This window comes from Pelobates fuscus, chromosome 2 (assembly GCF_036172605.1).
Source record: "Pelobates fuscus isolate aPelFus1 chromosome 2, aPelFus1.pri, whole genome shotgun sequence".
Taxonomy (NCBI): domain Eukaryota; kingdom Metazoa; phylum Chordata; class Amphibia; order Anura; family Pelobatidae; genus Pelobates; species Pelobates fuscus.
Window position 1 is genome coordinate 451,260,334 of NC_086318.1, and position 26,627 is coordinate 451,286,960.

General features: G+C 42.7%; 1 protein-coding gene across 1 annotated transcript in view; it reads right to left on the bottom strand.

Moving 5' to 3' along the window:
* Positions 1-5,530: 5,530 nt before the first annotated feature.
* PEX6 (peroxisomal biogenesis factor 6) overlaps positions 5,531-26,627 on the bottom strand; it is a 203,806-nt gene continuing 182,709 nt past the window's right edge. Inside the window, exons 12-17 of the mRNA XM_063444206.1 lie at positions 15,282-15,343; positions 14,967-15,075; positions 11,233-11,349; positions 9,114-9,191; positions 6,475-6,614; positions 5,531-6,261 (exon numbers count right to left, since the gene is read on the bottom strand). Coding sequence (XP_063300276.1) covers positions 6,113-6,261; positions 6,475-6,614; positions 9,114-9,191; positions 11,233-11,349; positions 14,967-15,075; positions 15,282-15,343 — 655 coding nt within the window. The 3' untranslated portion in view covers positions 5,531-6,112. The remainder of the gene's footprint in view (positions 6,262-6,474; positions 6,615-9,113; positions 9,192-11,232; positions 11,350-14,966; positions 15,076-15,281; positions 15,344-26,627) is intronic.

Genomic DNA, 26,627 nt, shown 5'->3' on the forward strand with positions numbered 1-26,627 from the left:
GATGGTCCCATTGCCTCAGAGCTTCGAGTTACAAGAGCTACTAGCACCCTATTTTTGCATTATCATCAGCTCAGGACGAGTTCAAGGGGATCCCTAAAACTCACCCTGACCTGTGGCGGCTCTTACTGGATGGAGACTGCTCGAACTTCTCTGACGGATTGTCTGATGACACAGAGGAGGGGCATTTGCTTGCACTGTACTTGCTTGTACTTCCACTGCCGGCCTGAACACAGCTTTTGCCGCCAGCAACCGGCTTTGCACTGGTGACAATAGCGGATATTAAGGAGCTCCTGTCGGACCTACAATAAAAAAAAATCTCAGTTGATATAGCCACCATTTGTTGAGATCTATGTGGCCTGACTGGCCGACATAGCATTGGATGGCACATACTGCACTAACATGCAGCAGATTATATCGCTACAACAAGCAGTTAAAGAGTTGCAACAGCAGAACCAAACATATGAGCACAAATTTGCTGCCCAGGAGAATAGGCAATGTCAGAAAAATCAGGGGGTCTCAGAGAATATTCCGGAGGCCGAGTTGCCACACTTTGCCAGACGCCTCATCGTGGCCTTGCGGACACCAAAACAGGCCAAGACCAGTCAAGGCACAACCTACAGCTCCAAAGGACCTGGTGGTCCAAATTCAAAACCATAAAGATAAAGTGGCAGTCATCTTATCTCTTTGAAGGCTCTTTGAGAGGTCTTGGCCTTCCATGCAGACCTCTCCAATGGCATGTTGGCACGGAGACGGTCTCTTCGATCACTTACCTCCCTCCTAATAAAAAAACAACATCCACTACTGCTGGAGCCTCTCACACACCTCGATAGTTTCTCAGGGGGATACAACGTACACCGTACACAATCTTGAAGTACCCGCAACGACTCTACAAAACTTGGCCCTTCTCTTGATTCGCTTGGTCCACCTGAACAGGCTGCAGCGACCATGAGTTCTCATGACTGGGACCCGGCGAACACACCAGAGTCCGTGCCAAGACCATCCACTTCGGACTCTTATGCCACAGTCTCAACTTGAACACTAGCTGGAAAAAGCCAGAATAGCCCATCTGGAGAACCACACAATTTAAAAGTTTTACTTCCACTTGTTTTTTTTTGTCGCTTTAACATTTTATTATCACTTGTAGCATAGGCATACATAAAGTGAAAAATCAGATCAACTGTCCATTGCCCATATACTCATGCTAGTTATGTGTTAAATGTAAGATTAGCATGGTGTTTATAGCTCTCCTGTTTATAGAGAACAGCTACCGTATCTTTACTAGGTCTCAAATTCAGTTTAGAAATTTTATTTTACTTATGTTTTGTTCCTCTTTTGTTACATCTTGATATATGCTGTATACAGCTCCTGTTATTTAAGTGAAACTAGTGAGCTATAGCTACTCCCAGCAGCCTTTTCAGAGATCAGGCAGTAGTTACTTTGCTGCCAAGTAACACCTCTAGTGGCAGTCACTCAGATAGCCACTACAGTTGCTTTGTATCTCAGTGCTGCACAATGTGCTCTGCATTGAGGTGCTGAACATTTCCCATAGAGATGCACTGATTTAATGCATCTTTATGAGGATATGCTGATTGTGCAATAGCCTCTCATTACTTTCCTATGGGAAGGCATTGGATTAACTTAGCCGTAGATCATCAAGTTTGATAATCTCAGCCAGGAGGTGTCAAAAATTCAGACAATTAAGTAATGTCTCTTTAAAAAGAAATTAAAATGAGCTTACTTGTTTAAATAGCCAGGAATTATGAATGGATATATGAATTAAACAAGATATCGTTGAATTTCCTTCCTTCAAGCAGAAAATACAAGGAGTAGAAGTGAACAGAATTAGTTTGCCTTGAGTCTGTATAGACATAATCCAGCAGAAATAGTAGGAAAGTTACATTCTATTGACTTGTATTGAAGTCGTTATTTTAAGCAACTTAGCTTGAGTTGAAAGGTTGTAGAGTAGTCAGTTGTCCGGTCCGAGTCAGGGGTTGAAATTATCAGCACAGTCAGGCAGGAATAAGCAGAGGTTCGGTACACGTTGATTCACAGGAGGGAGCTCAAACTGCAACTTTGTCTCGCTTTGCAACAAATTAACTGAGCGATTTCAAAGTTGCCGCGGCTGCCCTTTAAAGGAATTGCGTCTGATGTAAGACGCATGGGCGGAGTTGATCGGCGAAACCCGGAAGTGTCTCCGAGGGAGTTCTGCCTATTGGTAGGTATGACAGGAAGACAGATCCAACCACGGTAAGACCGGTGCGGCGTTGGAGAAATGGTTAGTAAAACACAAGGAGCGGGCCACCAAGTGATACTAGCAGCCTTCCACTATCTAGGAGGGAAAGAAGTCATTCTATGCTAACTATACACTTTATTCCTAACTTTACATTCCTCTGAAACCTGCAGCCTGTCACGGCCTAGTAATATGGAAATCCTAGACTCTCCCTTCCTACGCCAAGACTTCAGCTCCAAGTCCTTGTTAATACTATGATACCAATTACCAGTTAATTGTGTCATAATCTACAGCTTCATTGCAAATCAGGGGGAGGGAGGGGTGTTGTATATGACAGACAATGAACTGGCGTGAACTGGACATCAAATTCCAAATTAAAGTGAAAAGAGAAGATTTTAAAAATAATGAACAAACAACACCGTGACATCTCTGACATTTAAATCATTGTCAAGTTTAAAATTAACACATAAACAGTGCTAGCAGACCTTAAAAAGAAAGTTATGACAGTAAATTTGGACCAAACTTACAGGTAATACTCAAGAGAGTGATCCAGTGCTCATTGCAGTTTTGAAGACTCCAAACGTCAGGATTTTAGTGCTTTTAGTAAAAACCCAAAGGAAAAAAAAAAGTTACCTGCGCTATTTCCACATCCCTATGTATTTTTAAACAAATGGAGGTTTTTAGTTACCACCAATGGCCATGAGAGGGTATGCCCACCTGCCACGTCAAGGCAGACCTCTTAGGTGGGTCCTAACTCTAACCATTCACCTTGCTTCCTTGAGATTCTGGCAAAGATATCTCTAATGAGACAGACATGGGTATTCTTTATATACATCCCTACATGCTTAGTAACCCTTAATAGGGAACACATGGGATAGACAGCAGCATTGTAACCTAACTGTGTGATACAAAAATAAATACAAAGAAACAAGTCGTGCGCTAGATTGATCAGATTGCATACTGATTGAGTAGATTGATCAGATTGCATACTGAGCTCTCACTGAATAAAAAATAACTAATTGATTTGTCTGGATCCAACATCATATGTGGATGTAAGATATGAATAAAGACATTTTACTTTTTGTCTATTTGAATTCCTGTTTACATAGTGTAATAGCCATATAAAAAGACAGATATATTAATAATCCAGACACAGTGATGTGTGATGGGACCCAATTGAATTCCAGTTCTACATGGTGAGAGCTCACGGATGTCCACAGGTCAAAATCTACAGAGATCCTTCTGCCAAAACATCTAAAGAACCTTCTTCCCATCTTGAAAGGAAGGCCTCGTGAGTTATAAATACAAACCTCTAATATGAAACCAGAGCTACATGGCTCATCAGTATACACCTCTCATATGAAACCAGAGCCAAGTGGGTTAGTAACTCATGAGGTTCCAAGTCTTTGTCCAGTCACCATATAAGGTTCTGTGCATCTGTCTACTCACTATACCACATTGTAGGTTCTGTCCAATCAGTGCATGAGGTTCTTTAAAAGGTCACTTTACAAAGTTCTTTGTCTTTGGTTGTTCACAACAAAAGGTCCATGTTTCTACTCGCTAACAATAAAATATTTTGTTTCTGCCTGATAACTAGAGGGTCACGCTGTCCAATCCCTATACAAGGTTCCATGTCTGCGTCCAGTCACAAGCACAAGGTTCCATGTCTGCATCCAGTCACAATCACAAGGTTCCATGTCTCTGTTCAGTCATAATCACAAGCTTTCATGTCTGCGTCCAGCCACAATCACAAGGTTCTATGTCCACGTCCAGTCACAATCACAAGGTTCCATATCTGTGTCCAGCCACAATCACAAGGTTCCATGTCTCTGTACAGTCACAATCATAATGTTCCATGTCTCTGTCCAGTCACAATCATAATGTTCCATGTCTCTGTCCAGTCACAATCATAAGGTTCCATGGCTGCGTCCAGTCACAATCACAAGGTTCCATGGCTGCATCCAGTCACAATCACAAGGGTCCATGCCTGCATCCAGTCTCAATCACAAGTTTCCATATCTGCGTCCAGTCACAATCACAAGGTTCCATGTCTGCATCCAGTCACAATCACAAGGTTCCGTGTCTCTGTCCAGTCACAATCATAAGGTTCCATATCTCTGCCCAGTCACAATCACAAGGTTCCATGTCTCTTTCCAGTCACAATGGTCCATGCCTGCATCCAGTCACAATCACAAGGTTCCAGATCTGCGTCCAGTCACAATCACAAGGTTCCATGCCTGCGTCCAGTCACAAGGTTCTATGTCTCTGTCTAGTCAAAATCACAAGGTTCCATGTCTGCGTCCAGTCACAATCACAAGGTTCCATGTCTGCGTCCAGTCACAATCACAAGGTTCCATATATGCGTCCAGTCACAATCACAAGGTTCCATATATGCGTCCAGTCACAATCACAAAGTTCCATGTCTGCATCCAGTCACAATCACAAGGTTCCGTGTCTCTGTCCAGTCACAATCACAAGGTTCCAAGTCTACGTCCAGTCACAAGGTTCCATGTCTCTGTCTAGTCAAAATCACAAGGTTCCATGCCTGCGTCCAGTCACAATCACAAGGTTCCATGTCTGCATCCAGTCACAATCACAAGGTTCCATGTCTGCGTCCAGTCACAATCACAAGGTTCCATGTCTGCGTCCAGTCACAATCACAAGGTTCCATGTCTGCGTCCAGTCACAATCACAAGGTTCCATGTCTGCGTCCAGTCACAATCACAAGGTTCCACATCTGCGTCCAGTCACAATCACAAGGTTCCATGTCTGCATCCAGCCACAATCACAAGGTTCCACATCTGCGTCCAGTCACAATCACAAGATTCCATGTCTCTGCCCAGTCACAATCATAAGGTTCCATGTCTCTGTCCACTCACAATCATAAGGTTCTATGGCTGCGTCCAGTCACAATCACAAGGGTCCATGCCTGCATCCAGTCACAATCACAAGGTTCCATGTCTGCATCCAGTCACAATCACAAGGTTTTGTGTCTCTGTCCAGTCACAATCACAAGGTTCCGTGTCTCTGTCCAGCCACAATCACAAGGTTCCATGCCTGCGTCCAGTCACAAGGTTCCATTTCTCTGTCTAGTCAAAATAACAAGGTTCAATGTCTCTGTCCAGTCACAATCACAAGGTACAATGTCTGCATCCAGTCACAATCACAAGGTTCCATGTCTTTGTCCAGTCACAATCACAAGGTTCAGTGTCTGCGTCCAGCCACAATCACAAGGTTCCATGTCCACGTCCAGTCACAATCACAAGGTTCCATGTCCACGTCCAGTCACAATCACAAGGTTCCATGTCTCTGTCCAATCACAATCATAAGGTTCCATGTCTCTGTCCAGTCAGAATCATAAGGCTCCATGGCTGCGTCCAGTCACAATCACAAGGGTCCATGCCTGCATCCAATCACAATCACAAGGTTCCATATGTGCGTCCAGTCACAATCACAAGGTTCCATATATGCGTCCAGTCACAATCACAAAGTTCCATGTCTGCATCCAGTCACAATCACAAGGTTCTGTGTCTCTGTCCAGTCACAATCACAAGGTTCCATGTCTACGTCCAGTCACAAGGTGTCATGTCTCTGTCTAGTCAAAATCACAAGGTTCCATGCCTGGGTCCAGTCACAATCACAAGGTTTCATATCTGCATCCAGTGACAATCACAAGGTTCTATGTCTGCATCCAGTCACAATCACAAGGTTCTATGTCTGCATCCAGTCACAATCACAAGGTTCTACGTCTGCGTTCAGCCATAATCACAATGTTCTGTGTTCTCTCCCATGCCAATAAAAGATTCCATGAGGATGCCAAGTTGATACGCAAGACTCTGATTCTCTGTCTTGCCACTATAAAAGGTCTGATGACATGGTAGTTTAATCCCCCTGGCTGTGTGCAGAATACTGTTTCCGAATCCTCTCGTAACGCTGCAGTTCATGATGTGATACTGATGGCTGAAGACAATCTGCGGCCTGAACAAAATGCTCCATACGAACAACAAGGTTTGTAGCTTGCCCCTCCTGCCCTGTAAAGGAAGACAAAGCATAGGATGTCTAAAGAAAGAGAAATACGGTCACAGAAACTATTACCATAGGAAGTTTTCCTCAAATTATATATCGGTTTGTACTCACTATGCCATGCTACCCAAAGTATGGTTCAATTGCACCTTTGGATTTTCTATAGCTACATACTAACTGCCTGAAACATTGGCCATCAATCCTCTTCTCTTTGAACTCACCAAGCTCTAGTTTCTCAATGTTGTCCTTTACGGCACTCATCATTGCATTAGCACACAATGCATACAAGTCTGCACCAGTTACTGCAGAAGGTAAGTGCTCAATCACAAGGGAAAGGTCCACTTCTGGGTCTAGGGAGAACCTGAAGCAAAATGAGAAAGATGGAATAAAAAGAAAAATCATAGCCATACCTGGAACACTTTCTGGCACACATGACCCTCCTGAATACTAAATGGGATTCATTTGAATGCCTGCATATCCCTTTATGGTGACAGTTCTCATTCTTACATGAAAACATTGAGTAGAATAATGTGCATGTCACAAAGCTCAGAGGTACAGTCTTGCTAAACAGTGAAGCAGCCATGTTACACATAGAGTTCCAGTAGTCACAATTAATTTATTAACTGGAGAACAGCCCCACAAACACAGGGTTTCAGCTACAGAGATCCTTAACCCCTTAAGGACCTGACTGTTTTTGCGATGTTGTACATTTGCGACCAGGCATCTTTTGACACTTTTGTGGTGTTTGTGTTTAGCTGTAATTTTCCGCTCTCTCATTTACTGTTCCCATACAAATTATATATTGTTTTTTTCAGGACAAAGGGGGCTTTCTTTACATACCATTATTTATATAATCTCATGTAATTTAATTTAAAAAAAAAATTGAAAAAAAATACATGTTTTTTGACTTTTATGTGAAAAATCTTTTACTCATCTACAAAAGCGAATGAAAAAAACTGCTAAATAGATTCAAAATGTTGTCCTGAGTTTAAAAATACCCAGTGTTTACATGCTTTTTGCTATTTTTTTTGCATGTTATAGGGCTATAAGTAAAAGTAGGATATTGCGGTTTCAAAACATACATTTTTAAAATGTATCAATAGTGACATTGTAACACTATTATCTGTCATAAATCGCTGAATAACACCCCACATGTACATATTTTTTTTAAAGTAGACAACCCAGGGTATTCAATATGGGGTATGTCCAGACTTTTTTAGTAGCCAGTTAGTCGCAAACACTGGCCAAAGTTAGCGTTCATATTTGTTTGTGTGTGAAAAAAGTAAAAAACTAAAAAACGCAAATTTTGGCCAGTGTTTGTGACTAAGTGGTTACTAAAAAAGACTGGACATACCCCATTTGCAATACCTTGGGTTGTCTTCTTTTGCAAATGGTATGCCATCATGGGGGTAATTCTCATTCCTGGGCTACCATACGCTCTCAAAGGCAACGTAACCAACCTGGCCATTTTCAATGTAAAAATATTTGACCCATATATTTGACCCTGTAACTTTCAAAAACGCTATAAAACCTGTACGTGGGGGGTACTGTTATACTCAGGAGACTTTGCTGAACACAAATATTAGTGTTTCAAAACTGGAAAATGTATCACAACAATTATATCATCAGTAAAAGTGCTGTTTATGTGTGAAAAATGCAAAAAAAGTCACTTTCACTGACAATATCATCGCTGTGATATGTTTTACTGTTTTGAATCACTAATATTTGTGTTCAGCGAAGTCTCCCGAGTAAAACAGTACCCCCCATGTACAGGTTTTAGGGTGTCGTAGAACGTTACAGGGTAAAATACAGTGATAGTAAATGAAATTCTCTGGACTTTCGGCCTGGGTTGGCAGGCAGGTCCCTTAAATTGCAATCAATAAAATTACTTAAATTATGTAAAAATATTACATAAATACGCACGTAGAATTTAAATATATATGCATATTTATATATTTGAAGTCTACGTGTATATTTATATAATTATTTATGTAATTTTGTATATGGACATATGAATAGTTCATATTCTTTTTATTTATTTATATATACATAGATATACATACAATTTCATTCTAAGTGTATTTTGATATAAATATATATATATATATTAATATCAAAATACAGTTAGAATAAAATTTCGTATAGATATATCATTTTTTTTACAATTTTTATTATTATTTTTACATGTTTAATTTAATTTAAATTACTTATTATTAGTATTTTATAATAATATATATATACAATATATATAGTTATTATATATACTATATATATACGTGTGTAATTTAATTATAAGTGTATTTTTATATTAATATATGTACATATTAATATAAAAATACACTTAGCATGACATTATATATAGACATATATTATATAGGTATAATATATGTCTATATATCATATATATATATATACACATATATAATAATATTTTTTTTTTATTAACTATAACTTTAATTTTTTTTAGGATTTTACACATGCAGGGAGACTGCCTGTCAGCACAGACAGTCCCCCTGCAGGCAGACACATGGACACCTATTGTGACCATGTGGTCGCCCTGTTGGGCGATCACATGGCCACAGGGGTCCTAATTCTCCATGGGGAGACTGTCTGGGCTGCAGGCAGTCTCCCCACAACGGGAGCACCGCAGATCGCCGCCGGGGGAACAACGGCAATCGGGTAAGTACATTTTAAATTTAGGACGGTTCAGGACCGTCGTCGGTCGGCAATGGAAAAATGCCGATGACGGTCCTGAACCGTCCTACGTCCTTAAGGGGTTAATCATGTATAATGGAACTGCGGTAAATATACATGCATGACTGGCTGCAAACACAATGCGACAATGAGCTCTCATACTCACTTGCGAGTTATTGCAGTCAGAACTTTGAACTGGGATTCACGGTTCTCATTTATTCCAACATAGAGGAGCTTGTCAAACCTGTCAAGAAACAGATTATAACTGTAAGTGAAACAGGTAGGATTGAGTGAATAAAAACGGAAGCAAAACAAAAATTCAACACAAAAAACAACACGGTAGGGGGAGCTTGACCACCTTGCTGTGCAGACGTGGGTAAGACAAGCTCCTGCCTGGTGGGCATAAATTAGGGCAAAAGCAGCGGCTAAACAGCCCAAGGACCTATCAGGGTGCACTACCCACGTCAGGGTTGCACCACTGAATCGAGTGATACCACTCCAAAGCCCGTTGGGGCTAGGGGCGCAGAACGGCAAGTGCGGCCTACTGGGGCTGGAGCCGGGGAGAGGCGGCCGCTCTCCCCGACACCGGAGCCCCCAAGCGACTTTGCAAGCATCCTACCCCAACCCCCCTTTGGACCGGAGGGGGTTATCCCGGTCCCCACTGGATAAGCAGACCAGGACTGATGGCGGACTTACCGGCTACAACGCTTGCAGAGGTACCGAACCGCAGAGGCACAGCCAAGACACCGAGCACATGCACCCAGCAACCCACACACACCCTGGAGGCTTTTGACCGGCTCTGCATGAGCTTCTGGACAACACTATGCAATCGTGGAGTGGTGAGATGCATACAGGCAGTGCCAGGTGTGTGGGTTACAGACAAACAGTGCCAGGTGTGTGGGTTAAATACAGGCAATGCCAGGTGTGTGGGTTACAGACAGACAGTGCCGGGTGTGTGGGTTACATACAGGCAGTGCCGGGTGTGTGGGTTACATACAGACAGTGTCGGGTGTGTGGGTTACATACAGGCAGTGCCGGGTGTGTGGGTTACATACAGGCAGTGCCGGGTGTGTGGGTTACATACAGGCAGTGCCGGGTGTGTGGGTTACATACAGGCAGTGCCGGGTGTGTGGGTTACATACAGGCAGTGCCGGGTGTGTGGGTTACATACAGGCAGTGCCGGGTGTGTGGGTTACATACAGGCAGTGCCGGGTGTGTGGGTTACAGACAGACAGTGCCAGGTGTGTGAGTTACAGACAGACAGTGCCAGGTGTGTGAGTTACAGACAGACAGTGCCGGGTGTGTGGGTTACATACAGGCAGTGCCAGGTGTGTGAGTTACAGACAGACAGTGCCGGTTGTGTGGGTTACAGACAGACAGTGCCGGGTGTGTGGGTTACATACAGGCAGTGCCGGGTGTGTGGGTTACAGACAGGCAATGCCAGGTGTGTGGGTTACAGACAGGCAGTGCCAGGTGTGTGGGTTACAGACAGGCAGGCAGTGGGTTACAGACAGACAGTGCCAGGTGTGTGGGTTACAGACCATGCCAGGTGTGTGGGTTACAGACAGACACTGCCATGTGTGTGGGTTACAGACAGACACTGCCATGTGTGTGGGTTACAGACAGACAAAAATAATTACTGTATAATGTGTCCCCTGTTGTATAGTTTAAAACCACTGCACGATGTCTTTGTGCACCAAATACCGGCGAGATGGCACCGTGTAGAAAAGTCCAAACAGTGTCTGTGAGTTAAAATGGCCGCCATCCATTGTTCGCACCATGTGCTTCATCCATTGTTCTCACCATGTGCCTCTGATACATGAAATGGTGGCCACCCAGTAACTCCACAATATGTCCCCAGATGGTTCTTAAAGGGCCAGTAGCAGCATAATAAAATACAATATGCCCAAATCCTGTATTTAAAGGGTCAAATCTCCCATTGGCCACAGTCAGCAGGCAGGAGGCGGGCAAACAGGCTTCTCCAATGCCCAGTGGCGAGGTTGGTTCCGCCACACAGTTAGACAGTGCCGGGTGTGTGAGTTAGACAGACAGTGCAAAGTGGATGTGAGAGAGACTGACAGACAGTGCAGGGTGTGTGTGAGTTGCAAACAGTGCTGGTTGTGTGTGAGGTTTTATATCAAGCAAATATGATTCTGAAGTATTTTTATTGGCAGGATATCGATCCGTGGTCTGCTAAAGTAAGAAAGAACAATTGTACATAACTACAACAATAGCAGTAAAATAAGGGACGGACAGTGTGGGGATGAAACTATTGAAGAAATTACCTTCCTGGACGCAGTAAAGCTGAATCCAAAAGGTCGGGGCGGTTGGTGGCTCCGATCACAAAAACATCATTGGAAGAATGAAGACCATCAAGTTCAGCAAGTAACTGAGAAACCACTCTGAAAAAGATACATTATCTCTATCTATGGGTTTATATAGTGTGTAAACATAGCAAGCCCTGCTTCTATCTATGGATTTATATAGTGTGTAAACAGAGCAAGCCCTGCTTCTATCTATCTATGGATTTATATAGTGTATAAACAGAGCGAGTCCTGCTTCTATCTATCTATGGATTTATATAGCGCATAAACAGAGCGAGCCCTACTACTATCTCTCTATGGATTTATATAGTGTATAAACAGAGCGAGCCCTGCTTCTATCCATCTATGGATTAATATAGTGTATAAACAGAGCGAGCCCTGCTTCTATCTATGGATTTATATAGTGTATAAACATAGCGAGCCCTGCTTCTATCTATCTATGGATTTATATAGTGTATAAACAGAGCGAGCCCTGCTTCTATCTATGGATTTACATAGTGTATAAACAGAGCAAGCCCTGCTTCTATCTATCTATGGATTTATATAGTGTATAAACAGAGCGAGCCCTGCTTCTACCTATCTATGGATTTATATAGTGTATAAACAGAGCGAGCCCTGCTTCTATCTATCTATGGATTTATATAGTGTATAAACAGAGCGAATCCTGCTTCTATCCATCTATGGATTTATATAGTGTATAAACAGAGCGAGCCCTGCTTCTATCTATCTATAGATTTATATAGTGTATAAACAGAGCGAGCCCTGCTTCTATCTATCTATGGATTTATATAGTGTATAAACAGCGAGCCCTGCTTCTATCTATGGATTTATAAAGTGTATAAACAGAGCGAGCCCTGCTTCTATATATCTATGGATTTACATAGTATATAAACAGTGCGAGCCCTGCTTCTATCTATGGATTTATATAGCGTATAAACAGAGCGAGCCCTGCTTCTATCTATGGATTTATATAGTGTATAAACAGAGCGAGCCCTGCTTCTATCTATGGATTTATATAGTGTATAAACAGAGCGAGCCCTGCTTCTATCTATCTATGGATTTATATAGTGTATAAACAGAGCTAGCCCCGCTTCCATCCATCTATGGATTTATATAGTGTATAAACATATGGATTTATATAGTGTATAAACAGAGCGAGCCCTGCTTCTATCTATGGATTTATATAGTGTATAAACAGAGCGAGCCCTGCTTCTACCTATCTATGGATTTATATAGTGTATAAACAGAGCTAGCCCCGCTTCCAACCATCTATGGATTTATATAGTGTATAAACATATGGATTTATATAGCTTATAAACAGAGCGAGCCCTGCTTCTATCTATGGATTTATATAGTGTATAGGCAAAGTGAGCCCTGCTTCTATCTATGGATTTACAGTTGCAAGAAAAAGTATGTGAACCCTTTGGAATGATATGGATTTCAGCACAAATTGGTCATAAAATGTGATCTGGTCATCATCTAAGTCACAACAATAGACAATCACAGTCTGCTTAAACTAATAACACACAAAGAATGAAATGTTGCCATGTTTTTATTGAACACACCATGTAAACATTCACAGTGCAGGTGGAAAAAGTATGTGAACCCCTAGACTAATGACATCTCCAAGAGCTAATTGGAGTGAGATGTCAGCCAACTGGAGTCCAATCAATGAGATGAGATTGGAGGTGTTGGTTACAGCTGCCCTGCCCTATAAAAAACACACACCAGTTCTGGGTTTGCTTTTCACAAGAAGCATTGCCTGATGTGAATGATGCCTCGCACAAAAGAGCTCTCAGAAGACCTATGATTAAGAATTGTTGATTTGCTTAAAGCTGGAAAGGGTTATAAAAGTATCTCCAAAAGCCTTGCTGTTCATCAGTCCACGGTAAGACAAATTGTCTGTAAATTGAGAAAGTTCAGCACTGCTGCTACTCTCCCTAGGAGTGGCTGTCCTGTAAAGATGACTGCAAGAGCACAGCGCAGACTGCTCAATGAGGTGAAGAAGAATCCTAGAGTGTCAGCTAAAGACTTACAAAAGTCACTGGCAAATGCTAACATCCCTGTTAGCTAATCTACAATACGTAAAACACTAAACAAGAATGGATTTCATGGGAGGATACCACATAGGAAGCCATTGCTGTCCAAACAAAACATTACTGCACGTTTACAGTTTGCACAAGAGCACCTGGATGTTCCACAGCAGTACTGGCAAAATATTCTGTGGACAGATGAAACCAAAGTTGAGTTGTTTGGAAGAAACACACAACACTATGTGTGGCGAAAAAGAGGCACAGCACACCAACATCAAAACCTCATCCCAACTGTGAAGTATGTGGTGGGGGCATCATGGTTTGGAGCTGCTTTGCTGCGTCAGGGATTGGATGGATTGCTATCATCGAAGGAAAAATGAATTCCCAAGTTTATCAAGACATTTTGCAGGAGAACTTAAAGGGACACTATAGTCACCTGAACAACTACAGCTTAATGTAGTTGTTCAGGTATGATCTATAGCTCCCTGCAGGCAATCTAATGTAAACACTGTATTTTCAGAGAAAATACAGTGTTTACATTGATTGATAGGAATACCTCCAGTGGCCGTCACTCAGACGGCCACCAGAGGGACTTCCTATCATGCAGGGCCCTAAAAAGGCCCTGTATACGTCAGACATATTAAAATACGTCTGACGTGTGCAGGAGAGAGAAGGCACTGTGTGCGCGCCTTCTCTCTCCAGCCTGTCAGCAGAGGAGGGTGGCGGGCAAAGACCGCGAGCTGAGCTGTCAGTCAGCTCAGCTCGCGGCCATGCACACCGCGCGCATGCGCGGTAGTGCGCTCAGGACTTCAGAGGGCGGCATGAATGCCGCCCTCTGAAGTATGTGCGCATGTGCGGCGAAGCCACGCATGCGCACAAGGGAGCAATGACGCTTCCAAATGGAAGCGTCTGATTGCTCCCAGCTCGCGCCCGCCTATTTCGTCATTTTGACAAAATAGGGGGCGCGGCTTCACGAGGCTCCCGGCGCTGGAACGAGGTGAGTAAAAGACTCTGCCTGGAGAGTCCCTTTAAGGCCATCTGTCTACCAGCTGAAGCTCAACAGAAGATGGGTGTTGCAACAGGACAATGACCCAAAGCATAGAAGTAAATCAACAAAAGAATGGCTTAAACAGAAGAAAATACGCCTTCTGAAGTGGCCCAGTCAGAGTCCTGACCTCAACCTGATTGAGATGCTGTGGCATGACCTCAAGAAAGCAATTCACACCAGACATCTCAAGAATATTGCTGAACTGAAACAGTTCTGTAAAGAGGAATGGTCAAGAATTACTCCTGACCGTTGTGCACGTCTGATCTGCAACTACAGGAAACGTTTAGTTGAACTTATTGCTGCCAAAGGAGGTTCAACCAGTTATTAAATCCAAGGGTTCACATACTTTTTCCACCTGCACTGTGAATGTTTACATGGTGTGTTCAATAAAAACATGGCAACATTTCATTCTTTGTGTGTTATTAGTTTAAGCAGACTGTGATTGTCTATTGTTGTGACTTAGATGATGACCAGATCACATTTTATGACCAATTTGTGCTGACATCCATATCATTCCAAAGGGTTCACATACTTTTTCTTGCAACTGTATATAGTGTATAAACAGAGCAAGCCCTGACTAATAAACCCATTCTAACTTCACAAATTCTGCTCACCTATCCATTACTCCTCCAGAATCTCCACTCTTCCCTCGGTTAGGAGCCAAGGAATCCAGCTCATCAAAAAATATAATGCAAGGTGCAGCTGCTCGGGCACGAGAGAATACTGTACGGGATGATAGTAGATAAAGCAGGAGACTTTATCAGATACTCAGTAATGTAAGCAGTAATGTAAACAATAATGCGGTACGTGACATTATTATATTCCTATTATTATTATTATATAAACCAGAAGTTTGGGTCTCGTAGCAGACACAGACAGACAGCAGGGAATGGCAGCGAGAGGAGACACAATATGAAGACAGCACTCACCTTCACGAACATTCTCTTCACTCTGTCCCACATACATATTGATTAATTCTGGTCCTTTAACACTGAAAGAGACAATATGGTGCTCGTGTCATGTATTGGCCTGATTGGTCACAAATGCCTATAAACTTGTTTAATGCCCATGGTCAGGTAAAATGTACACACAAGGTCAGTTCTTCAACATAGTTGTTTCAGTCAAAACCATGTTTGCAGTGACAAAAACGATACTATAACTAAAATGCCGAAAACTATAATGAAAATGTATGATATTTTAGTAAAAAGACTGACTAAAACTGAATCAAAATTTGCTTTCAAAATGAAAAAGGATTCTTTCAAGCAGAAATGCAATTCTAAAATATTATTTAAAATGAAAAACAACATCTAACACAGGATTCATGTCCCTCTAGCAGATAACAGCTGAATCTTCTATATTCAGGTAATATGTGCAATGGCATTTTACAGCCAATACGGTTTTTCTTTTTAATCACATTTTAGAGTTGTACTTCTGTTATAATGGGTCCATAGCTAATGTCTGGTCTTTTGTGAAAAAGAAAGGACACATTTGTTTTTGTTTTTTTGAGAGACTTTTTTAAATCTGTGTGTATATTGCATATTCAAACCGTAATACCATAAATAACAGGTTTTACACCTCCAGGAAATTCTAGAGAAATGCATTAACTCATTAGATTTTAGTTGAGTGAATCTACTGCGGGTATTGCTGACTAAAAATAAATCAATTCAGATGACTAAAACTAAATGGCAATTTAGTAAAAAACAGTCCGATGAGATCCCTCTCTGGGCTGGTGCTCGACTACTGCCAGCCCTACTGTGCCCGGCCGGGGAGAAACCCACTCGGCATGCTGCGGACAGAGTGGACGGATTATTGAGAAGTGCAGGAGCTTGCCGGCTGTCATGGTCGATATTGGTACCAATGACAAAGACAGAGGAAGATGGAGTATCTTAGACAATGAGTTCAAAGAATTAGGAAGTAAATTGAAAAAAGTGCCCGCAAGGTAGTATTTTCAGAGATAATACAGGTGCTTTTCACTAGGTTTAGGAAGATGGACAGAAAGGAGATGGGATTTAGAAAAAGGGGTGGAGAGCAGCTCAGAGGAAGTAAATATTAAAGATTTGTCTACATTACAAGTGACTCATGACAATATTAAATGTAGGGTTACCAATGCAAGGAGCGTAAATAACAAAATGGGGGACTAGAGGTAATAGCGTACACTAGGCAATAGGACATAACAGAAACATGGTGGGATGAAACAAATAACTGGGTTTTTAACTTAAATGGTTACATATTGTTTTGGGAAGGATAGAGAAAATAGTAAAGGTGGAAGGATATATTTGTCTGTCAACCATGAGATAAAGTAACACTTTGTATTCCTACACTATAGTGTCACTCTGCCCCTGTGGCAAGCAAATGGTTAAAACCCCTTTTTTCTCACACTGTATTTACCTAAAATGTTGGTGGTCTGCACGGAGACAGTTCCTGACTGCCAGGCTGAACAGACACAACCTCTCAGTGGATTCCTAGCTTGCCACGACCAGCTGTGTGCTGGGTTCTGGCATCATTTGAGGGAGAAACAGGCGGTTAACGCTAAAATTAAAAGTTCACAGATGCTTCATCACTCTCCTCAAAATAATGACTCGATACAAAATCCTGGAGCAGTCTTGGCAGAGCGAGGAAACATCACCCACACCCAAGTCAGCGACAACCCTGGACTTCCTCAGCATAGGCTGGTTGGTATAAACTGCTCCAGAGACTTGCCTTGCACATCAGCATAACGAAGTAGGGTCCAACCTCAAAGCCCACAGTTGGTTTTGCTCACCTTTTTCCTGGTTTAGGAGTTCCTGTGCTTTTCTGTTATCTTTTAGCTCAGTCACCTACACAGGGCCTCTATTCTTAATATCATCTGCCCTATGAGCCCTTATGGCAGACATTCCTATTGATGATGTAGATATATACTAGCCCTGCAAAGTATTCTAAGTTTGCAGCTAATAGCATACTCATGCTTTTTTATACTCTTCATGCTCTCCTAAATATAAAACTAGATGTTCTCATCTACCAGCTTGGCTTTTACCATATGCTGTTTTCTACTCATTTGTTTGTATTGTCTTATGCTGGTCTCCCTTGTCATATATTATTTGCCACCATCTTTCCTGAATCCAGAGCCGAAGTCTTTCGACACGGTCTCTACCTCGTCTGACATCATCGCAAGTTGAAGATTAATGCACATGCGCACGCATAAGGCCTTCCCTACTGGAAAGCATTGAATCATTGCTTTCTTATGGGGTGTTTACATGACGTTGGATATCTCATGCAAAGCGTGAGGATGTCAGAATCATTTTGCGTACTCAATGGCGCTGGGTGTCTATAAAGCCAAATATTTTTATTTTTTTGTATATTTTTGTGGTTGATGTATGTCATTCCAGTAAGTATAACATACAATATATCAAAGCAGTAATATTCAAGAAAAACGAATGTTGCAATGTAATAATGTTAAAATAAAAAAACATCTATAACTTAGGTAGTGGAGTAGGAGTGTAGTGTGGATAGGCTAATGCACCATTGATACCGGAGAAACTGACGGAAGCCAAGCACAGAGAGATGGACACAGGTTTCTTCAGGAAGGAAGAGATTCTTTATTCGATTCACCGAACGGGACTCAGAGGGACTAATGTCACCAAAATACAACAAAATCTGAGCCCCGGACAATAGTGTAGGCTCCTTATATAGGCATGTAACTCCTCCCATAATAAGCTCCACCCACACATACTCTTACCCAATCAATCGAACAAGAACTAACTTCCTGTTTGACCGCGTGGCTTGCCCAGCACAATGGAAGAGGGGAATACTACATCCGGTATTCTCGCACATGCTCCGTACACTACTGATTGTATCTTTGCCACGTGCAACCAACCGACCGATACACCAGTATATGCACGTACACATGCCACGTGGTAATCTCGGCCTACTAAATTTATTTTTTTTCCGAGATTCCACCACATTCCCCCCTTTGATGCCTCTGATATTTTCACAATTCCGGAGGCATCACTTAACCATAGTTTGCATATACCTCAGGTTGCCAAGAACCAGACCAGACTTTGCGACTAATGACATGAATCTCTCAACATTCCTCTTCCTGCACTGGTTCTCCCTGATCTAGAGCCTCATATCTATATATGGCCATTATCTGTGCAGCAGCCTTTCTTTCTGCTATATTTTTTATAATGCCCTGCACAGACCTAACTACCAAAGGAACAAGACATGGTAGGAGAAGACACAGCATTAAGATTAGCATGACTCCACCTACCAATGCCTTAAGTCCTCCAAACTGCTCATACCAATTACCAAACCAACTACTTGGATTATACCCTTTCCATACCTGAGTAGGCACATGCGCTAGTTTAACCATATGGCTAGTAAGCTCAGCTATTGCTTGCCCTTCATCATCTATTTGAAGACAGCAATTGCTTAGGTTAAACTTCCCACATACACCTCCCTCTACTGCCAATAGGTAATCCAAAGCTAATCTATTTTGGTAAACGGCTGTCCTCATCCTAGTATTATGCTTCGCTAGGAGATTGAGCGCTTGTGATGTCTCATTGGTAATTATCTCAACGCCTGTAACCTTATAATACGGTTGAGCATATATATTGGGGTTCTATATCCAAAAGTACCATCCTCTGCCCATGTAGCTGGCCCATAATAATCTATAATACGCTGGGGAGGCCATTCATTATCTTCCCAGGTACCTATCTCTAGGGTTCCCCTTTTCTTCCTATGATTTACATCATATACTTTAACTCCCAAAGTCTCTCCTGTTTCAATAGGCAACAAGAAGAAGGATGGTTTGAGCATACCTAACACACATGCCCCTTCCCAGCCCTGTGGTAACTCCGAATAGGCTTTCTTACCACAGACCCAGTACAAATTTGCCGGGGCTTTCCAACTAGATGTGATAGATAGATCAAACCACACGTCCTTTAAATTGGTATAACTGCAAACGGGTTAGGTGGTTCTGAGACATTTGAAGCCGACCACCAAGTTGTATTCTTTGTATTATCATCATAAGCTTTTTGCCCTAGAAAAGTCAATTCTCCTACAGATGTATTAAACATTATTCCTTTCCTTGCTATGTAAACATAACCTATAATGGAGGTCTTTAATCGCCACTCAGATTTACCTCTAACACTCATTTGATAATCGGCTTGAGAAGATATTATTTGCTCAATTGTCTCAGAACCAGAATAGAAACATAGAATGTGACGGCAGATAAGAACCATTCGGCCCATCTAGTCTGCCCAGTTTTCTAAATACTTTCATTAGTCCCTGGCCTTATCTTATAGTTAGGATAGCCTTATGCCTATCCCACGCATGCTTAAACTCCTTTACTGTGTTAACCTCTACCACTTCAGCTGGAAGGCTATTCCATGCATCCACTACCCTCTCAGTAAAGTAATACTTCCTGATATTATTTTTAAACCTTTGTCCCTCTAATTTAAGACTATGTCCTCTTGTTGTGGTAGTTTTTCTTCTTTTAAATATAGTCTCCTCCTTTACTGTGTTGATTCCCTTTATGTATTTAAATGTTTCTATCATATCCCCCCTGTCTCGTCTTTCCTCCAAGCTATACATGTTAAGATCCTTTAACCTTTCCTGGTAAGTTTTATCCTGCAATCCATGAACCAGTTTAGTAGCCCTTCTTTGAACTCTCTCTAAGGTATCAATATCCTTCTGAAGATAGGGTCTCCAGTACTGTGTACAGTACTCCAAGTGAGGTCTCACCAGTGTTCTGTACAATGGCATGAGCACTTCCCTCTTTCTACTGCTAATACCTCTCCCTAGAATACATTACCTCCTTTGCTTCCCAGGGCCATACGTCTCCCATGTTAGTACCTCCACACACATAGCAGTTGGTCACATTAAGACTACCAGCAATACTCTCAGCTAGATCAATAAACAGGTTTTTAGCATTATGGGGGATCTTATTTTCTACACTCATCTCTTCATAAAAAGAATGGAAAACCTGATGAGTTTGGGATGCTACGGTATCGGTCTCTATCCCTATAAATAATATTGTCCCAGGATCCAAACCCGTCCCATATATCTGAAACCCAAATAAGTTTCCGAACCTATCTATAAATTGTTCAGGATTATTAATGTATATGGACTGGTAAAGTATATGGACTGGGTTACACTCCATAGACTTACAATATGGTTTGGTAGGCAACTTAGTAACAATCATATCCCTATCTTCTGTCTGTCCCCAAGTTGCCCATCCCACACAAGACTAATATGGACAATAATTATAATCCCTATCTGGGCATTTTGGATTTACGTACTTGTTTTTACTACTGGGACAAATATACTTATCATTGGACCCATACGTTCTCTCCCACTTAAGATCCCCGCATACATTCCACGGTTTTCTACCACTTGATATCGCCTTACATGCATCAAATAGCAGAACACCCGAAGAATGTACGGTTTCTAATACTGTTTTATTTATTAGGGTCCCCTGTGGGTCTCCATTCCGGAGGGTCAACCAAATTGTACGGGGTTGATACTCTGGATTGAAGCACTTAGGTTCTCCTACTCCTAAATGGCATACACTATACTCTATCCCTAAGTATCTACACCTAGATACATATCCTTTACACTCATATTGTGAATGCCAAATAAGGGTCTGGTAAATATGATTACCTGTTATAGTAGTCTTAATGCAAACCTCACAGCTAGGTGTGTCGGTACCTCTACCTTCCTGAATAATTAAAATCACAAAAATATACATTATCAAAAGCATTTCTTTCGACGTCTTCATCCTTATTCTTCTTCCGTGCGATGGCACCTCAGCTTCCAGGATGTAAGGGCTGCAAGGAATGGAGTTCTGCAGGTCCTCTCTTCCCTTCACAGAGGTCCCTTCAAGACACCCTGGCTATGTCACGTGGGTAAGTGGTCAGGCTTTATTATGGCCGTCAAAACACTCACTTGCTGATCTCTTTAAACACACTTGAAATCAATATATCTCCTCGTCACTCCGACTGAGTCGTGCGCTTTAACCAGATCTTGCAGGGATTCTCTGGATCTGGTGTAACTTGCCAAGAATCTACTGATGCTGGTTTAACCCTGGAGTGATGAATCCACGGAGTCACTTCAGCCACCTTTATATCTGATGGGGTAGAATAAAGAACAACATAAGGACCCCTCCACTTAGGCCCTAACGGTACACTGTTCCACTCTTTTATCCATACTTGATCTCCTGGATGATAACTATGAACAGGGGGATAAATATTCACAGGTAATCTATCTTGTACCCATTTCTGTACCTCCTCCATAGTTTTACCCAACTCTACAACCTGCTGCCGGGTAATTCCTTCTCCCAACTGACTCAAATCCCCCTTAAGTTACCAAGTACGGGAGTTGGGCGCCCATACATGATTTCAAAAGGTGAGAGACCCATCCTTCTGGTAGGTGTACTACGAATACGCAACAGAGCTATGGGCAAAAGAACATTCCACTTAAGCGGAGTCTCTTGACACATCTTTGCCAATTGGTTCTTAATAGTTCTGTTCATCCTTTCTACTTTCCCAGAGCTCTGAGGTCTATATGCTGTATGAAGCTTCCACTTAATACCAAGCATATGAGTCAGTTGTTGTAGGCACTGGTGAACAAAGGCTGGACCATTATCCGATCCTATAGAACATGGTAGTCCATATCGAGGTATTATTTCTCGCAACAGTAATCGCACAACTTCTCCTGCTTTCTCTGTACGAGTAGGACATGCTTCTACCCAACCTGAGTAGGTACACACAACTACTAGTAGGTAGCGATGTCCACCGGATTTAGGCATTACCGTATAGTCTATTTGAAGATCGGACATAGGGAGTCCCCCCATATACTGGACTCCCGGTGGTTTCACTGGTCCTTGCCTTGCATTATTCTTGGCACATATCACACATCTTCGTACAATGGCTTGAGTCAAGTTGGACAATCTTGGTATGTAGAAATGTTTCCTGAGAGATTCTTCCATACTATCTCTTCCAGAATGTGTCCCGTTATGATAGTTCTGGACAATTTCTACAGCTAGTGATGCTGGAATAACTATTCTTCCATCTTCTAACTGATACCATTTGTTCTCCAGGTACTTCCCAGTTTCAGTCTTTAACCACTCTTCTTCTTGAGCTGTATAAACTGGAGTCCATTGAGACAGTGGAGTTGGTATAAGAGCAGCTATATGTTCCACATACTCCTGTCTTCCTGATTCAGCGGCACGCTTAGCTGCATTATCTGCCATCCGATTTCCTTTGGTTACGTCACCATCACATTTCAGATGCGCCCGACAATGTATAATACCAACTTCTTTCGGTTCCCACACGGCTTCCAGTAGTTGTAATATCTCAGCTGCGTACTTGATTTCTTTACCCTCTGAATTCAATAATCCTCTTTCTTTATACAAAGCTCAGTGGGCATGAGTGGTTAAAAACGCATACTTGGAGTCCGTGTAGATGTTCACTCTTAAACCTTCTGCCAATTGTAACGCTCGTGTTAGTGCAATTAGTTCTGCCTTCTGTGCCGATGTTCCTTTTGACAATGGCCGAGCTTCTATCACCTTGTCTATGGTTGTTACTGCATATCCTGCATAGCGAATGCCTTCTTTCACATAACTACTGCCATCCGTATAGTACTGGACATCAGGGTTCTGGATGGGAAAGTCACGAAGATCTGGTCTACTTGAAAATACTTCATCCATCACCTCCAGGCAATCATGTTGACTCTCAGTAGGTTGTGGCAAAAGGGTAGCTGGATTTAAGGTGTTAACAGTCTCTAGATGCACTCTTGGGTTTTCACACAACATAGCTTGATACTTAATCATGCGGCTGTTACTAAACCAATGATTGCCTTTATAGTCTAGCAATGTTTGTACTGCGTGCGGGACTCGCACATAGAGTTCTTGACCCAGAGTGAGTTTATCAGCTTCGGCTACCAGCAGGGCAGCGGCAGCTACGGCTCTTAGACAAGGTGGAAGACCACTGGCCACTGCATCCAGCTGTTTAGACATATATGCAACAGGTCGTTGCCATGATCCCAAGTACTGTGTCAATACTCCCACAGCCATTCTTCTTTGCTCGTGTACATATAAGTAGAATGGGCGTGTATGATCAGGTAGACCTAATGCTGGGGCACCCTCAAAGCCTTCTTCACATCTTCAAATGCCTTTTGCTGTTCAGGGGTCCACAGGAAGGGATCGTGCTCTGTACCTTTTATAGCTGCATAAAGAGGTTTCGCCAATATCGCATAACTGGGAATCCATATCCTACAGAAGCCTGCTGCCCCCAAGAATTCCCGCACTTGTCTTCTATTCTTGGGTATTGGTATTTGGCATACAGCTTCTTTTCTCTCTGGCCCCATTATTCTTTGACCTTCAGAGATATGGAATCCCAGATACTTGACAGTTGGCTGACACAACTGAGCTTTCTTCCTGGACACCTTGTATCCTGCCTTCCAGAGAATGTGTAGTAAATCATGTGTTGCTTGCGGACAAATTTCTCTTGTAACTGCCGCTATCAACAAATCATCTACGTATTGCAATAGTACACACTCTCCTGGGATGGACTTGAAATCCCGTAAGTCTTGACTTAAAGCTGATCCAAATAGGGTAGGTGAATTTTGAAACCCTTGGGGCAGTCTTGTCCAAGTCATCTGGCGTTTTGAGCCCGTTACAGCATTTTCCCATTGGAATGCGAAGATACACTGGCTTTCCGCAGCAATCCGAAGGCAAAAGAAGGCATCTTTGAGATCTAAGACAGTGAAATAGGTAGCCCCGCCCGGAATTAAAGCAAGCAGGTTATATGGATTGGGCACAACTGGGTGTATACTTACGACAGCATCATTGACTGCTCTCAAGTCCTGCACAGGGCGATGCTCATCTGTACCGGGCTTTTGAACAGGCAACAATGGGGTGTTCCAGGGGGAAGTACAGAATTTTAGGATACCATACCGTATGAACTTATCCAAATATAATTGTATGTTCTTCTTGGCCTTTTGTGGGATGTGGTATTGTCTTAAGCTCACTGGATAAACCCCAAGTTTCAGTTCAATTCGAATTGGTGGAATATTGCGAGCAAGTCCTGGTGGGTTGTTCTCTGCCCACACTCCTGGTATATTGAACAAGGATTCATCACTCTTAGGGTTTTGGCTAGTCAACACTGTATAAAGTCGCCACTCTTCTTCTTTTGGTACAGATATTGTCATTATACCTGAAGGTCCATTGAACTTTAGAGATGTTGTTCCATTAGGTAGAAACGTTATCTGTGCTTGTAATTTTGACAACAAATCACGTCCTAGCAGTTGGACTGGACATTCAGGCATATAAAGGAATTGATGTTTCACTACGTGGCCTCCCAATGTACAGAGTCGACTTTTAAGAACCGGTTTAGCAGCACTCCTTCCAGTTGCTCCTATTACGGTGATAGTTCTTCCAGATGGAGGAGCAACTAGGTCAGTCACCACCGAATGTTCAGCACCAGTATCAATCATGAAAGCACTCCTTTTTCCCCCTATTGCTACATCGACCATAGGCTCCGCTCGGCCAAGGGGGATGGAGCCCGGTCGGTATCAATAGTCCTCCATGACTGTGTCAGCCAACCCCACAAAGTCCCTATCTTCTCTATCGCGGGGTCTCTGCGCTGCTGGGTAGTACCTGTCTCCACTAACACTTCCTCTATTGTTACCACTGTTCCCTCCAGGACCTCCTCTACCTCTCGCTCTGCCTCTATAATTACCATATCCTGCCCTAGGTCTCTCTCATACTGTTCCCTTTGTGGACACTCACTTCTCCAATGCCCTTCTTCCCTACAGTACGCGCATTGATTCCTACTCAGGGGTTCCCTATTCCATTTACTCTCGCCTTTATCCGTTCCCCTATACACTTCCTTTTCCCTTCTATCTACGCCTGCGATAGCTACCGCTAGCATATCTGCCTTTCTACGCATCTTACGCTCTTCCTCCTTCTTTGTCTCTGTTTCCCTATTCATGTATACCTTGTTTGCTACCTCCATTAGTTGGGTTATGGACATCCCTACAAACCCTTCTAACTTTTGTAGCTTGCGCGTTATATCTCCATAGGCTTGGCTGACAAAGGAAGAGTTAACCATCCGGGAATTCTCAAGAGCCTCCGGATTAAAGGGGGTATACAAACGGTATGCCTCCAATAATCGGTCATAAAAGACACTGGGCGATTCATCACTTTTCTGTAATACCTCAGCCGTCTTAGACATGTTAATCGCCTTATTTCCTCCAGCTTTCATGCCAGCAATAATAGCGTCCCTATAAGCTTTTAAATGGACCATGTCTGTGCCATTGGCATTCCAATTTGGATCGGTGTTTGGATAATGGGCTGTGGCCCATGCTGCCGGGTTGGCCTGATTTTGTGTACGGGCCACTTCTTCCAGCACTTTAATTGCCGCTTGATTTATCCTTGTCCTTTCCTCATTATTAAATAATGTCATCAACAATTGCTGGCAATCAGCCCAAGTGGGATTGTGTGTCTGGACTATTGAGGTAAACAAATCCGTCATGGCTTGAGGCTTTTCGGTGTAAGAGGAGTTATGGGTCTTCCAATTAAAGAGATCGGTGGTTGTAAAAGGGACATAGACGAAGACTGGATCAGCATATTGTATCTGGCCGTCACCGTTAAAATGTGTGTCGGGCCAGGAGTCAATCGAAGAGGCATCTGATAATGTCGGGGTTGTAGGGTACCAGTCATTTGTCGGGTTAGTATGGGGCTTCATTGGGGTGCATCAGTTAGGGGAAGGTTGGTGAGTAAAATATTCTGGGCCGGGCTAGGAGGAGCCTGACCGGAAACTAGATATGGCGCCAAATCTGGGTAGGTAGAGTTAACGGAAGTAGGTATCGGAAGGGGAGGGTTTGAAACAAGGGGGCTAGAGGAGGGAGTAGGTGGGGACAACGGGGCAAGGGGAGGAGCGTTTCCAACAGCACCTCCTCTTCCTCTTCCGGTGGAGGAGTAAGGGGGCGGCATGGGGATCTCAGACTCAGGGGGCGTGTCCAAAATGGGCGTGATTACGGCCTTAGTGGACAAGCGAGTCCTGGCCACCATGAGGCGACATTGTTCCTCGTGGCATACTCGGATCCATTTTGGCGAGTCATTTACGGCCTGCCTCCAACAATCAATATATGGAAACTGGCCGTAAAGTTCAGGCCTACCTGATACAGCCACGTGTACACGCTGTACCAGATTAGGATCCAAACTGCCACGTGGTGGCCATGCGGCAACCAAAGTAGGCCATTCCCTACTACATAAAGTAGTCAGGCGTGCTGGA